This window comes from Homalodisca vitripennis, chromosome 6, assembly GCF_021130785.1.
Source record: "Homalodisca vitripennis isolate AUS2020 chromosome 6, UT_GWSS_2.1, whole genome shotgun sequence".
In the NCBI taxonomy this organism is placed as follows: domain Eukaryota; kingdom Metazoa; phylum Arthropoda; class Insecta; order Hemiptera; family Cicadellidae; genus Homalodisca; species Homalodisca vitripennis.
In genome coordinates, this window is record NC_060212.1 from 146,055,777 (window position 1) to 146,072,489 (window position 16,713).

Here is a 16,713-nt window from a genome sequence, read left to right on the forward strand (position 1 = left end):
AAATATGAATTGTTATTAGAATTAGTTTTCATTTAATTTGTTTAAAATTGTTTTAAATTTGAAAATGGTCACAAATAAGACTTAGTCTAACATCAGTGAAACATTGGAAACATACAAAAGGATATTTGATCCTTTCTCAAGGGCAATTATAGCAAGTCAACTTTGCTCTAATAATCGAAATACATACATGAGTCCATGTTCAGATATTTTTACTCTTTCGGATTTGGTGGGGTGAAGGAAATGTGTTTTCCGTTAAATTTTGTCTATAGTACATCAACATTTTGGGTTGCAATTGTAATTTTTTTATGCAAGATATTTTTGTTTAGAAAATCTGGGCATAGTAGCATATTTTCTTTTTATTGTTTTGCTGTAGCTGCAGTTCCAAAAAAGACAGATTCTTTTAAAATTGTTACATGATTTGGATTTATATGTTGTGGGTTGCATTTGTACTGTCTTCAAATATTCAATATTTTTACCTAATGGTAATCCAGAAAGTAACCACCATTTATGGATAGCATGAGAAGTATGGATAAAAAGGTCATGTTGACATCAGTGTGTACATTGGTCTGTATGCTTCTTACTGTGTAAGGCGTAGCATTGTATTTCACTCACGTTATTCAGTTAAAACCTCAAAATACGAGTGCCGTAATAAAAAATCCTACCAAGTGTGATGTGTGTGGTGTAAAAATATTATTCTTTGGCCAACATATCACTTAAAACCTGAGTTTCATAGTTAATTGTGTGTGGTTCATGGCCAAAATATTATAAGTGAAGATGTATTTCATAAAAAGATGCAATCTCGTAAAAATATAAGAACAACACTCACAGTGTTAACCCATTGCGGATCGTATTGTTTTGGCGCGCGGGCACGAATTAATTTACGGTTAGCGGCTGAACGAACAGCAATGGTGCGCCACATTGTATCGCTCGCTATTGTATACTAGAAAATTCAGCTGTGAAGGTATTCGTTCAGATGGGACATGGGTCTGCTGGGGTATCCGTGATGTAGGAACGATAATATGCAAGCAAGGTTCTGGGGTGGCAGGGATGATTTCTGAATCATAGTCTAAATAAAGCGGCTCGGGCGAAGCGATTACAACATCCGGGCCATTGTCTAGACTAATCCCGCCAACATGTACTTCTGCGGCGTTTAGTTCTGTGTCACTAACCTCAAAAATATTATAAGAACAACTGTGGAAAACACCCAATCAGAAGCGCTAAAAAGCAGATAGTAAACTCATATAAATGATTTTTCAACTTCGACATACAACTGCGATCTGTAGGATATTTATAAAACTTTTGAAAACTCTAAACGTAGACCGTTGTTAAACACTCTTAGTTGACTAGTGAAGACGATCGTCCGATCTATCAGACATTACTAGAACTATTTGGAGGGAAACTTAAAAGCAGACCTCTTTTGCAACCTGAGCTCGTCATCCCGTTATCGTTAGGCCCGGCCGCTGCGTGACGTGGGTTAAGAAAGGAGTGGTAGGTCTTCTCATTAACCTATTGAACAAAGTGAAATGAAAAGTTTGTGAGAACCTCAGTGAACAATTTCCAATAATTTTTCTGAAATTCTCGGAGCCTTTTTCATGAGTTAGTGAGAGAAAAACTAGGCTACCTCAAGTTTTGATCTCGTTGGGTAACAAAACTCTTTACCAACAACCACAAAACAAAAAGAATGAGTTCTACTGTAGACTTTCTTTTTTCTTTAATATTTCATGATCCCCAAATAGCCTGGATTTTGTGCTAATTGTTATATTAGGAGAAATAGTTGCTATATGGAAATTATTGTTAAATTGCATAAAGTATGATTATTTTTATAATCCAGATGTTTGGATTATGTGTTTAATTACAAAATATCCAAAACCCATGAATAATATGCTCTGCAAATGTAATACTACATTCATCAACTGTTATACGAGTACATAAAATCATCTTACAGTGATACCTGTGCTTTAATATAAAATGATATTGTACCTTACATCAAAGCACTAAAGATCTATATTTACTATAATTACCATGTTATATGTAATTAGCTTTTACAATTTATTGAGTTATATTGAAGGATAATAATGATATGAATTGGTTTTACAATGGGCTTTAATGGCTTAGGGGGTTTATTATTTTCTCAGTGACTATAGTGTTTTGACAAATTCTCATATTCCTTTTAATAATTTAAAATTTTGTTGTAAAAGAGGTACATATTTTTTTAAATGTTTGATTTGTTTCATCTCACTAAACTCTAAATATCATTTGGGAAAATATATTAAAAAATAGAGTAATATTTGCAATTGCATTCAAGTAATATTTTTAGTTTTAAAACATTGAATTTTTTAGGTGAAAACAAATAAAATTGGAATAGACAGTACTTTTCTCAGTAATGAGTAAATTATATATAAAGTGTTTATTGATTGATTCAGTATGTATTTTTTCAGCCTCTACGTCTTACCAATGTAGATGAAAACATTGCCAGGGAAGTTGACGATGTCTTGCTTAATGAGTCCGGCAAAGAAGAGATTCTTAGGAAGGTGAGTAACCTGGAATAGAACATAAACCTTTCCAGATTCAACCCATAATAACTTTATGACAATAATATTGTCTTGTTACTAAAAATAATTTATTGATAAATAAATAATCAATTACCAATTTGGAACTTGTACACAGACAAGTGAATATTTTTAGTTGAATATGTACAAAGGGAAATCTTGATCACAAACGTAATGGGGCGAATGAGATGTTGTCTTGTAGTTAGTCATGGGGAAGAAGGGTACAACTGGGTACTATATTATCCTATCTCTCTAACAAGTTCTGCATTCTACATGAAAATATGTGAACCAAGTAGCATCTGCAGTGTAATGACATATTATTCTAGTATTTATGTATTTCATAATATTTCGTCAAAATTGTCTGGTAGCATCGTAAATTGGAGAGATGATAAAGCAGATCAAGGTGATTTGGGGCAACTGGCTGGGAAAGGGGTAATGCAAATTATACAATAAAAATAATCAAAACTTCTGTTTTCTCTCTTTCATTGACAATAGCCCAGAGTGTTAAATCATCTTGGAGTCCACAAAATCTAGACAAAGACTGCCAGTAAAAGAGTTTATGATTATATGTTACTAATAATATTGTTCTATTACAATTGTGTAACTATATCTGATACATTTATTTCGTTAGATATTTTAAACAGCAGAGAATAAGTAGTCACATATATTTATTTTATTGGTTTAGAATTAAAATTAATTACAATGTTTTAGTTAATAAATACTTTTTAACACCAAGCCAAAACCATGGGCCTTGTGTTTCCTATAATAGTCGGTGCAGAAATAAAATATTTTATTCTCGCAATTTACAATTGTTAATTGGTTATCATAGACTAATTATATATGTTAGGTATTATACACAAATTAATTTCTCATAAAAGTATTCTCACACTATATTTACTTTTACGCTCTGTACCTACGCTATGGAAAGGTCATTTAATTATATACACTTTCTTTGTATGAGACAAATATTTTCAGACCGTGATTAGTTAATCTGGTTTTCACTGTATTGACTGTACATTTAATCCACAATTAATTTGATTTAGTGCTCATATATTACAGGATTATTATTTTTTAACAAATCACTAACAATAATAATTTTAATACTATTAACATGTTAAATTTGCTTTATTTATCTTGAGATTTCTGGTTCTCTCAAATATCATTAGTGCGAAGGGAATTTTAGCTTAGAGTAGCCCATTGTACAGCACATGTACTATTTTCTATTCACTATGCACTTATCATGCAAAACAGAATCAGATGTGGTGCTTAAAATAATATAAATTGTTCACTATAAAGGTGTATTGAGTCATTTTTCAGTTTTTGTTTTAATGCTTTACAATAAATATATCAAGGCTTTAGGTGTATGACTACATCATATCTTAATGCTGAAAGTCGAATATGAAATCAGAAACCTAGTATTTCACAACGAACCCTAGAATATTCTGATCACTTGTTAAACATTTTGCAATGTGTAGAAAATTTCTTTTGCAACAATATCTACAAAGCATGTTCATAAATTAAGTTTACTTCATTTTCCTAAGATGTTACAAGCCATAATCTCAAATAGATATACACTGTTTTGTGAAGGACAAGAAACCGGAATCGGAGTGTATCATTTGATTGCAGTTTAGGCTCTGATAAACATAGCAGCAGACGGATGGATGTTTTGGTCAATAGACAAAAGGCAATTCCTTATTGGTATATTCATAGAGAGCAGTAATGCGTCAGTTACAACTGCTTTTATTGAAGCTAGATCGAGTAGAACGGTCCGTCCAGGAGCAGTGTTGTCAGTTGCTTCTTTAAGTGTCTGGGTTGTTCTCTCTTGAGGTGCTCTGGTAGGTTGTTGAAGTGGAGAGCACCTTTACAGGATAATTTCCGCTCAAACAGACTAATGTGGTGTTGTGGAAGTGTAAAATTGGTGAAGTTTCTGGTGTTGTACTGATGATTATCTCTGTGTCTTGGCTGGGTTTTTGTGGTGGTGTGGATGATGAATTCTCTTATGTAAAGTAAAGCTCTTGTGAGGAATTTTAGGTTCTTGAAAGATTCTCAGCAGCTGTCCCTGTAGTTTAGATTGGCCAGGCATCCAACTGCTCTTTTTTGCTGTATAAGTACGTTTTATAAGTTTGTTTTCGATGTTCCTCCCCACATTGCAATGCCGTATCTAGGACTCAAGTAAAGCAATGCTGGCCACTTCTGAACTGCTTACTTGCTTGATGCTACATGTGACGTAGAGGCTTGAGCATAGTTTCTTGCTGAGTTTGTCTATGTGAGGTTTCCAGGATATCTTGGAGTCAACTATGGTGCCTATGTATTTTGTGTTTGTGGTGCGTTACATGGCCAACGCATACTGCAGCAAAAATATTTTGGGTCAGATCTGTCATTTTTTGGCATAATGTTTTGCTATTAGATCGTAAACGAGCACCCTATGCAAAACATTTGGGTCGTACAATTGACAAATTATCTCCCAAGGAATCAACATGTAGAGTATTGTGATCAAAACTCGGTAAAGCACTTTTTGTTTGATAGAGACTCAAACTTATTAGCACTCTAGAAGTTACCAGAATAGCTTACTTTGCACTATTTAAGACTCATCTTCGCTGTGGAATAGTTCTTTGGGGTGAGAGGTCATCCATCACCAACTACAGTGAGTGCTAATTTTGCAAAAGAGTGCAGTGCAAATGAATCATGGCTAGCTTAAATTTTGAAGACAGTTTTAGAGAGGCTTTTAAGAATTATATGTTATGTTAGTTATTTACCTAAAGAAGAGGTCAGATTGCAGATCTCGAAACGTTGTGTTACTGATTTTTTGTATAACAGAACAACGGCAAATGTCCAGAAAAGTCCTGTTTTCTTCACAATCCTTCCTTCATCAAAAACAAACTTTAAACAAAGAGCTTTTAAGAACTTAAGTGTAATCACAGTGGTTTCTATTTACATCACTGTGGCAGTTCAGCAGGCTTTAAAAGGAAATCTTTTGAGAAACAATCATATCCATAATCAAGACAATAACGATGATTTTAAATTGCTCTATTTTTAAAATAACCGTTTTATGCAAGTGCCAGGCTCTACAACAGGTTACCAAGAGAACTCAAGAACCTTGGCCCTCTGGTTTTTAAGAAGAAAATGTTCAAGTGGATAATGGACAGAGCTGTTTACATTCTGAAGAGTTTAAAACCATCATTATCAATGACTAATAGAAGTTTCTCTGAATGCTTGTAATTGTAAATAATATATCGATACTATCTCTGCTCTTAATGAATTTAAGATTATTTTTTATTGTCTTAGTTCAGAATCCAAACTGCTTCGCTGATTGTCACAGTAATCATGAGATGGCGTCAAATGTAAAGTGTGATGGGAATTCTTCAAAAAGTATTCCATGGGTCAATGATTTAAGTGATGTAGTTAAAGAGTTTCATAAAGAAAAAAATGTATACTTGTAAAAAGTTTTTTTTAATTGTGATTACTATTTTAGAGTATTGTAATTGATAGAAGCTATAATAATAGCAAAAATTCCAAATTACAAAAACCTGAGTAAATTATGCAAAAAATGATAATGAAGATCTTACACCGAGATTACACATTGGGGTGTGAAATAAAGTTGATGGTATAAATTTATTAGATAATCTGTTTAATTAAAATTTACCTAATAAAATTATAAATTAAACCAAACTGCCAAGATGGAGTTTAGCACATAAACTAGACAAAATATCTGTTTACGTATATTCTAAAAATCCCCCCTGATATTTTCAAAACATATACATATAGACAGATGGATTTGTGTGATTGGCACATCTGGTAATCTGTGGAGCATCCGTGTGCTGCCGTGTGCACCAGCCTTTATACTAGAACTTTGATTTACTTTGTCATGACAGTACTGATGTCAGCTGAAACAGGTCTACCACAGTAAAATATGTAGATAAATATTAGAGACATATAGATTTTTGAGGTGAACTACCTCACCTCACAATTGAAGGTAATGAGGGGTTTATTTGCCCTTGGTAATAAATAGTGATATTTTAAATCAATGATTATCTGCCAACTATCAACCAGAAAGAGTCCTATTGATGGTTAACTAAATTGACTGATTGATGTGGTGGTGGTCTGATAGGTATTCTGGAAAGCGAGGGTACGAGCGAAGGAGGACCTGACAGAACAACTAGCAGACTTCCAGCAGAAGCGTACAGCAGGCCTGGGCACGTTGTTCGGGCCCCCAGACACTGTCCTGGATGAGAGTATTCATGACAAAGGCAAGGAGATCAAAATTGTGGAGAGCATCTTATTGCCCAAGCTGGAGCCTTTTATGTGAGTCTTGTTTCAATTTTAAATAACTCCAAATTTAGATTAGCAAGATTGTTTTTGCACCAATTTGGTTTAATAACAATTTGGAAACTGCCTGAATTCTGTATATTTTATTTTTCAACTATTGCCTTTTGTATTTTCCAATTTTACTTAGTACAATTTTACTAAGATCACACCAGGCAAAAAAATAGATTTATAAATTAAAAATGGTTTAAATTTATCATCACAGGCAGGTGTCGTATTAGTAAATGAATTTTTGTACAATATACACTCTCATGTTTCATTTGGAATAAGTCTGTATGTATCAACAGAAAAAGAAAATCTTGATAAAAGTGTTAATCAACAAAAAATAGCAATTGGAATCATAAAAAACAACTACCCTGAAAAAATCTGGTAGGGAATATCTTAGATTTCTAAATATCTTAATAGTTAATACCCAACATGTTGTTGTGAATTTCTGTAGCAGCTCTACACTGGATTTCCTAATACATCCATAAAATACCAGAAAAAACTAAAAATCGTACCCAGTCACCATTTACATAAAACATAAAGTAGAAAGCACAGCTGTGAAAATTCAAATAAACATATCACAGCATTCTTTTATTTATGGAACCATATTGACTCCATGAATAAATTAATACTTTGCTTTGTAATTATTCTGCTTCTAGTATAGATAAAAGGTAAAATAGATAAATAAAAATTTTGTATTAAATTAGATACAGATAATAATCATATATACATTGAACCATAAATAAGTGAATAAATGTTAACTTTAACTTTTTTCAAGGTAGGCCTATTAGTAATAATTAGTAAACTACAAAATATTAAAAATGGTTTATTAGATATATTACAAATTATTTTATTTAAATGTGTATTAAACTGTTTGACAACTTTATTCACCAAGTGTATGTATATTGTATACATTTTTAAAATTTATACTGTGAGATATAGACAGAAAAAACTATTTTTATGAGGCTTATTCAGAAAGTAAGTACCGTTTTATTCTACTGCCGCCGTAGTGCTGCAATTGGTGTTCCGCGCATGAGCACTAGTCGTCCTTGTTCACTGGCTATTGATTCAAACCATTTTAGTTGTTCTACGTTGTGTTTTCAGTTTTCTTTGAATGTTTAAGACTATTAGTGATCCCGCTAAATATATATATTGTCTGAGCTTTGCAGTAGCTGACACTCCAGTTGTTCCAGGGAGGAGCTGGAGAAGGATGTGGTGGATGATCGCAAATTCACTACAGGAGCAGCTCTAGGTACTGTCATGGGCAAGGTGTTTGGGGTCCGAAGTCAAGCCTTCACCACAATGCTAGACCGTTGTCCCACATATGTCTCCAAAGACAAAAGTCTCAAGGCTAAGCTCCTTACCGGCAAAACACGAAAGGTAAGTTGTCATGATCTGTTCAAAGTGCTCCATTCTGTAATTTTTCCTTTCCTTTTAAATTTTTATTGTCTCCCCTACAAGCAGTGTGACTTTGGAATTACTACCCACTACCCTTACTTGTAACATGTGATTATGGCAGGATTCCCAACCTTGCAATTACTGAATATCCTGTTATTGCTGCAAAGAGACCCTTATAGGACTAAGTACAATGAGGTTTCTTCAGCTTCTTGTCCTGAGTACAAATACCTTGCAAGAAAAATTTCGGTATCGGACAGCACAGTTATTTACTCCAGGGTAGCAACCTGCTCGGAAATGTGGTGCACTGGGAATGTAACACATCGGGAATAAGCTGGGAATCTCCCTGTAGGACTGGGAAATACGATCTTTCGTCTCCAAGAACTTATGAAATCAAGAAATAATTTAAAAGCTCATTGAATCACAGATTCATTAATCCCAAACATTGTATTTCACACAATGTGATCCTTAAACCTGTAAATGAAGATGTGTGGGTGCTTATATTGCTGAGGTTAATTCAAGGTTGCCTCCACTAGTGTAGATGTGTTTATCTTAATTAGCACAACTCCTATGTTGTGTTAAGCCCTACCATACATATAATGATCCGTTTAATTAAAGTTGGCTGAACGGTCATCTCATTTTGGTCACTGAACAATTGCTCTTCATACACGTTGTGATTGGTCACCAGATTATATAGGTTAAAACAAAGAAAGTGAGGTTATGTTTTGATTTTGGAGCCGGCTGAATTCTCCACACACGTCAGTTTTCGTTGTCAGAGCAGCATTGGCTGGATGATGGCTGGGGGAAACCCCAACAATTTTCTGATCTAATGCTCATCTGAACGAATTCTCCTCACACGTTACGATTGTTTGGACAATTCAAACTGTTCAAATCAAATCGTCTAACCAATCTTTAGTGTTTGAGGTGTCATGTTTTTTATAGCCCAAGACTACAATCTAACGAACACGTTGTAACTTAAATTAGTGTATTTATTTACTTAATAGTTGTGTTATTGTGATGATGTGACCCTATTTCTGAATTATCTTAAGGCAGATGCAAAACATTTAAGAGCCAGTAATTGATTAACTTAATTATTTTTGTATTCCGGGGTCATGAATTAACTGCCATTCAGCTGAATCTCTAATCCAAATAACTCTATTTGTTGATGACTCTGATTAGTTGTAGACAAATTAGAAATTGTTAATATGTGTTTTTGTTATACTTTCTTTATGATAAATGTAGATAAATAACAAATTATCAAACTACTGTAGTTTAGCAAATAACATTATGGTTATAACTTGTATTTTCTATAGTTGTTTTGGCGCTTTGTCATGAATATGCTGTGTCTATTCATGGACCAACTGATCAGCAATACGGAAAATACTGATTGGTAAAACTTGTTTTTGTAGTTGTTTATTATTTAGAAACATATATTAGCAAAATAGCATGATTTTAATAATATTTAACTTGATGTTATTTTCTATGTTTATATTTGTCAACGCGTTGGCCAAGAATTGACCTGGAAATAGTCAACATTTACATACATATAAAACCAGTACATTTAAGCTACATTCTTAATTCTTAACACTAACGCATGTGTTGTGTGTGGGTGAGGGTCATGCTAATGCTTGCAAAATTATTTACGCAAAGGTCCAGGTCACTTTTGTTGTCCCCAGAGCAGGGGCGCACCCAGAATTTTGGTTTGGGGGGGGCTTCGGCTTCCCAAGTATAAAATGTACGCCTATAGTTTTCCATTACATGACCTTCAATGACCAGTAATATATAATTAGTTGGCCTATAAACATATCGAACTACAATAATGTAACATTTGGTACATCACTGTATTACATGATCATTAGATAATTGAGTAAGCTAAAACCAACTGTCTGTGGCCTGTTTCATAATCAACTACAAGTTAATCTTTATTAGAGAAAAATTTAAGTTTAATAGGCTACTATTACATTAAACCAGCTTTTTAGCTCCAATTTAAAACCTTATTAAAATTACAAGTTAAAGCTTTATATTGATTTTTATTATGAAATGTCATCCTGGAATAAGTTGGACTGTCATTAATTAGTTTTAAGTTTTCAAGGAAAGAAATAATACATTTAAATTTACAAATGTAAATTTAATGATTACAAAATGAGATGTAAGTTAAAGTTAAAATATTTACAAGACAAAATCTAGACGTCTGGTCGATTTTTTGAGAACAGAAACTAACCTCTGTATTGGTCACTTCTATTTCACGGTGAATATTCAAAGCCGCCAGTCCACTCAGTCTGTTTAGCACCCATGGTATTCCTTAGATAGGTCTTGAGTCTACGTAATGTTGAGAACGACCTTTCTGCTGTACTCGTAGTTACAGGGATAGTGGCACAATATTTCAACAATATGTGGATGTTAGGGAAACATGTCCTTATCACACAAGTTCAACAAATCAATTACATTTTCTTGGTGTGTTGGTGTGGGTCTTAAAGCTGTTGTGCCACAACTCAAACTCGGCTTTGAGCAGGCTTTCGTTGTTCCCACCACTTTCAATTATGTCATTTTTATAAAAACCAACACAGCTGCAGATAATTAAGTTTTGAGGTTTCTTCCTTTCCACGTGATCCATCGGCTGTAGGCATCAGACACTCAAACCCCTTCAATATGTCTTTATGTTTCATGAATCGGGATTCCAAAGAACTTATCAAAGATTCAATCCAAGGGATGAAAAATAGATCGCCGGTAGTACACTTCAGGCGTATCTGCTGGTGTGTTGTTTCTATTTTGTTGTCTGCCAACTGTTCGGGGCATGGAGATTTTACATCCAAAAGTTGTTGGCCATATGGGTAGCCTCTTCAAACAAGGAGTGAAACTCTTCATCCGCATTTGTTCTTATGGATTTTAGGCTTTCAAGTACAGTTTCAGCATGTGTGATTGCAGAAGATAGTTCCAAATCACTTCCTTGCAGCTTTTTGCTTAGGTTTACAGTGTAACCCAAGGAGCTTGTCTGATGCCAAGAGAGAAATGATGAATTCGCCTTGACGTAAAGAGCTGAGTAAAAATAAGAGTTCCAGAAGAAGAGTCTCTATCACTCCAGTTTTTTATTTCCTCCAACGCTACTTCACTGGTTGAAGAAGCTCCTTCATGACAAAGACGGCATCATGCCTTTGCACCCATCTTGTTGCACAAAGTTGTAGCAGTTTTTTTCCTGTTGGTTTCAAACATTTATCTCCGATGCAATACACTGTTGTAAAACGGCTTGTCTTTTAGGAGTGTTGAAAAAATTTATACACCCTCTCTACTATTCCGAAACAGTTTCTGATAGGTGCAACTTCAGAAGCGTTTGAATAATGCCAGATTAAGGCTATGAGAAGCGCAATGCACAAATATTGCTGTGGGGTGAGCTTCTTGGATACAGGCTTGGGTCCCATTAAACTTCCCACTCATGGCAGCCGCTCCATCGTACCCCTGGCCACGTAGGTTATTGACGTCATGTTACTATCTTCAAGTCCTTTTATTACAGTTTTTGCCAACTCCTCCCTACCGGTTGTGGAGGTTTAGTGGCATGAACTTGAGAAATTGCTCACATATTTGGTAATTATTTGATGCATCAGAATCTACGTATCGTAGACACAACGAAAACTGTTCAATTGTTGAAACATCGGACGTTTCATCTGCGAGAATACTAAAAAACTTAGCCTCTTTAACTTTAGTTGCTATTTTTTCAGTTATGATCTGGTTACAAGCATCAATTATTTGGTTTTGGGAAGTTCCAACTTATGTACGTAGCATTTTTTCCACATGATTCAAAGTGTTTTTTTAAATCTTGATCCCCCGCTTCAATTCTGGCTCTAAGCAGTGCTCTAAAGTTTACCCTCATTCTCGGCAGGTCTACGATTTATATCAAACTCGCCATAATCTCTATGGCCCCTAAGAGCAATATTTTGCCTTCCACACAAAATAATAGTGTCTATTATCGGAAGGATTCTTTTCACGTTGTTTTGGGCTTGAAGGTCTTTCCCTTTATCAAGGGATTTGTCGATTGATTTGATTTCACTATCCATTACTCTTTTAAAGTTAGCTGCGCTTACACAAGAGTCCTTGTGGTACTGTGAGGCTGCATGCTTTTCAAATTTTTTCTAATGCTTTTTTCCAGTTAGAAAAAACCTTCCTCAACAAGTTGGCCAGTATGTTGAGCGTTACTCTTGCCTACTTCTTTTTTGGAAAAAAGCATACAATGAACACAGTATGCAGAGTCTTCAATTCCAGAATAAGACAGCCAAGTATATTTATTTAGCCATGAAAACAAAAATTTTCGTTGTTGAGTCCCGTACGTTCTGTAAGGAAAGTTAAAACTACTTTGAGGGACCCATCTGTCATTCAACACTTTTAACTTTTCACTGTCTGTCAATTTTTTTGTTTTAAACAAAAGCAAATGTCTAAGTTATTTTGACTTACATCGGACTGCAGAGTTCTTACGTTAGCTCCCGAGACATCCTCCAACACAAACTCAGGCTGTTCAGCACATGTAGGCAGCTCCTTACTTGCCGAAATATTTTTGTGGCATTTCAACGGTTTAAAATAGTTTTGTATACTAGCTTTTCTTTTATCACCCATAACTTACTAGACTACTGTCCAACCAATTTGTCAGGGACCTAGACCACAAACACAGCTTGAACTTGACAGCCAGACAACCCATAACACACACTATACTGCAATTCGATAAAACTACGACTGTTCAACTGGACAAAAGACAAATTTCACTGCCGGGGCGGGCACGGGCGCGTCTGGTGAGAGTAGTGGAAACTAGAGCTGGTCGCCATGGCAACGGCACGTAGTCATCGCCATAGAGCAGGATGGAATGGAGAGGAGCTAACACAGCAGCGCAGGCAGTTATACTGTGAATACATACGTCTAAATATTTGTTTCACAACTCTTGATTTCTATGATTTAATCTGTGTTACTTTAATAAATAGGTTTAACGGTTACCATTCATTATAGTTTATAAAAGTACGATAAAACATATATGATGATACATAACGAATGATTAGTCACATACAGTATTTTATTAGTCGGATATATCAGGTCCTTGGGGGGGGCTTAAGCCCCCAAAGCCCCCCCCTGGGTGCGCCACTGCCCCAGAGTATACTTCCAACACTAATATTTTGCATTTTTTGACTCTATTCCGACAAAATACTGTTTGATCCTAATCCTGGTCAATGCTATAATACTGTCTTGCTCAAACTAACAACTTACGCAAATGGAAAAATCAGACCTGGTATCTTCAGTGTAATTTTGTACTCACTTCCTACAGAGTTCTTAATTTTTTAAATAGTCTTGAAATCCGGTGGCTCAGATAATCAGACTTCTGCTGTATTTCTTAATTTGTATTTTTTTTAGATCTTTGGTTTTCAAGATGATCATCCGAGTAAAATGTGACTGTTGCAGGTAACTGCGCGAGGCCACCACTTCTTAGCACATCAGTATTACACCGTGACGTACTGCAACCACTGCCAGCTGATTATCTGGGGCATCGGTCCTCAGGGTTACCAGTGCTCTGGTGGGTAATTTGTTAATTTTGTCCTTTTTGAAAATACTAGGCCTATATTAATACTTAGTTAAACCTTGATTATCAGAAAATACACAGTTAAACCTTGATTATCGGAAAATACACAGTTAAACCTTGATTATCGGAAAATACACAGTTAAACCTTGATTATCGGAAAATACACAGTTAAACCTTAATTATCGGAAATAATAAGGGCTACAATTTTAAACGAATAATTTTCTGAAAATAAACGTAAGTACACTCAAATTATAACATTATTGTATTTTATAATATGTACTGAACAAGAATATTTTGCGGAACATGTACAATCAACTGAATATGTAGTTATATGATCTTGACAAAGATCGAAAGAGAGAATAAACTACACTGAAATTGCCATTGCAAGACAAGCACTGAGCATGAGAGATAATGGGGGACTCAGATTTTGCTGCTGGGGTTGGCGAGTATAGCACTTTGGAAGAGGTGGTGGTGATGGAAGAATAATCATGACTCATCTACAGTTATGACTGGTTGTACGGCTTGTGAAACTCAGATGGTATTGAGGAGGAGGGTTTTTTATTGCTTTTTTGTGAACATTAGATCAGCAGCAAGGCGGTTAAGATTTTCTCCATTGACAGCCCTTGCAGTAAATATTTGGAGTGCTGTTAATTTAATATTGGGGTTGCCGCTTATTATTTCTTCTTTGTATAGCTTCTTGATTAGACCAGCAGCAAGGCAGTTAAGATTTCCTCCATTGAAAGCCCTTGCAGTAAATATTTGGAGTGCTGTTAATATAATATTGGGGTTGCTGCTTATTATTTCTTCTTTGTATAGCTTCTTGATTAGACCAGCAGCAAGGCGGTTAAGATTTCCTCCATTGAAAGCCCTTGCAGTAAATATTTGGAGTGCTGTTAATATAATATTGGGGTTGCCGCTTATTATTTCATCTTTGTATAGCTTCTTGATTAGACCAGCAGCAAGGCGGTTAAGATTTCCTCCATTGAAAGCCCTTGCAGTAAATATTTGGAGTGCTGTAAATATAATATTGGGGTTGCCGCTTATTATTTTCTTTGTACAGCTTCTTGATTTGAGGTTACTAGAAATCAAGTCATTTCCTATAATCCGGGTTTCCAATAATTGAAGTTCCGATAATCAAGGATTTACTCTACAGCGAAAAACAAGGTTGATCAAACAATGTCTAATTAATTATTCCATGTAAGCAGTAGTATGAGGTTAATAGGCGTTTCTTAAGTGCCAAAAACGAAACAATCTATAGTAAACTTAGTTACACTTTAAGCCTAATTATACAAACATAAACATTTGTAATAGAAAATTAAAAAAGTTGTTTAAAGTTATAAAACAATAGATGCAAAAACTGTACAAACAAGTTTGTTATCACCAAAACAATAAATTTAATTCACTTCTTAAAACATTTACTTGTCTTAGGAATTACATTATAAATCAATTGATTCTATAGCTCTGCTGCTTTGAGAGATAAATACCTTTGTTTAATCATTTTAAGGGTACAAATAACACCTCTGTGATTTTCGGAAAAGTTTTTATTTTGTTTTCTAGCTACAGAAGTAAGTTCAAATTCATTGATTATAAATTATCGCACTATTTGTTTTACAACAAATTATCTACCACAAAGACATTCAATAACATTTTGTATATGAAAATAAACAGTTTGGTACATAGTTTGTATATTTAAAAGTATATGATACAAATAAAAACATATATTGACTGTATGCAATACTTGTTGATTGTCGCTGTGTAAAGTTTTTTTCAGTATCAGATGAGGCTATTTTTGCCCCTAGGGTTGTATACTTTGTTATACAAAATGAAACTATAATAAAAATAATTATAACTGACTTATACTAAATTAATTCCAGCACAGTTAGCCTGTGAATTGCTCATTACCGTTTCTTATCAAACGTCAAAGAGGTTAAGGACAAAAATGTGTAAAAAGTATCATGTAAATCCAGGCTTTCATTTAAGAGATTTCGTGATGAGTGAGTCATTGGTATTTGGCCTTTATATATGTAGATTAATGTTGTATAATATTCAGAGGACAGGTTTTATTTATTTACTTATTTTTTTGCTAGAAATATATTTTTATTGGCTTTTTTAGCAATTTGTAAAATTTTATTCCAGTTATGATAATAGTAATAATAGTTTTACCAACTAATCAAATCTGAAACTGAATTTACCGTAAGTACTCATGTGGTAGTGCACCAAAAGGAGTATTTATGTATTAATGGACAACATTAATACTAATATGTATGTTTGTAGAAACATCTTTAAATTTTGAAAATTATTTCTAAACTGTTTCAAACACAAACCAAAATGTCAAAACCAACGTTTCAAAATGTATGCTGGAATAAGCTAATGAATGGTTACAGATTGTGGGTTGAACATACACCGATCATGTGTGAGAAGCCTAGATGAGAACTGCCCTGGCCCTATGGTTAAGAAAGATAAAGGCAATGATCGTATCAGCAAGTTGATGGAGAGAATAATGCCAGAGAACACCCGACGGAAGCCAAGCTCCCTCAACCTGGCCCACGGTAAGTTCACTGTTGCTTTGCCACATAATTTGGGTCACCTTACATTAATTTCAAACCTGTCCATTTGTACAAGGTCCATTCAAATAGTATCTGGAATTGTTATCATATATCTGCAGATAAGCATTACAGGATAATTTATGAGACTTGACAGAGTTGAATTACCTAACTTATTAAAAGGTTTGGTGAATCTATGTTGATTAGCTCTGTTACAGTATTAGTTTATTTTCATGATCATTGTGTCTTTGTCGGAAAAAAACAATAAATGTATGGTGAAAATTCTTTGAGCATTGGAACTATTTTTATTTAATACCAATATTGAATTAAAACACATTTTCCAGTATTAATTTAAATTTGCGAGACC

The 16,713-nt window shown here is 34.4% G+C and overlaps 1 protein-coding gene across 10 annotated transcripts in view; it reads left to right on the forward strand.

The window, feature by feature from the left end:
* LOC124364989 (rho guanine nucleotide exchange factor 11-like) overlaps positions 1–16,713 on the forward strand; it is a 770,637-nt gene that overhangs the window by 150,040 nt on the left and 603,884 nt on the right. For all 10 annotated transcript variants that reach the window (XM_046820861.1, XM_046820851.1, XM_046820856.1 and 7 more), the window contains 5 exons: positions 2,439–2,531; positions 6,658–6,851; positions 8,051–8,237; positions 13,686–13,797; positions 16,188–16,352. In XM_046820861.1, coding sequence (XP_046676817.1) covers positions 2,439–2,531; positions 6,658–6,851; positions 8,051–8,237; positions 13,686–13,797; positions 16,188–16,352 — 751 coding nt within the window. The remainder of the gene's footprint in view (positions 1–2,438; positions 2,532–6,657; positions 6,852–8,050; positions 8,238–13,685; positions 13,798–16,187; positions 16,353–16,713) is intronic.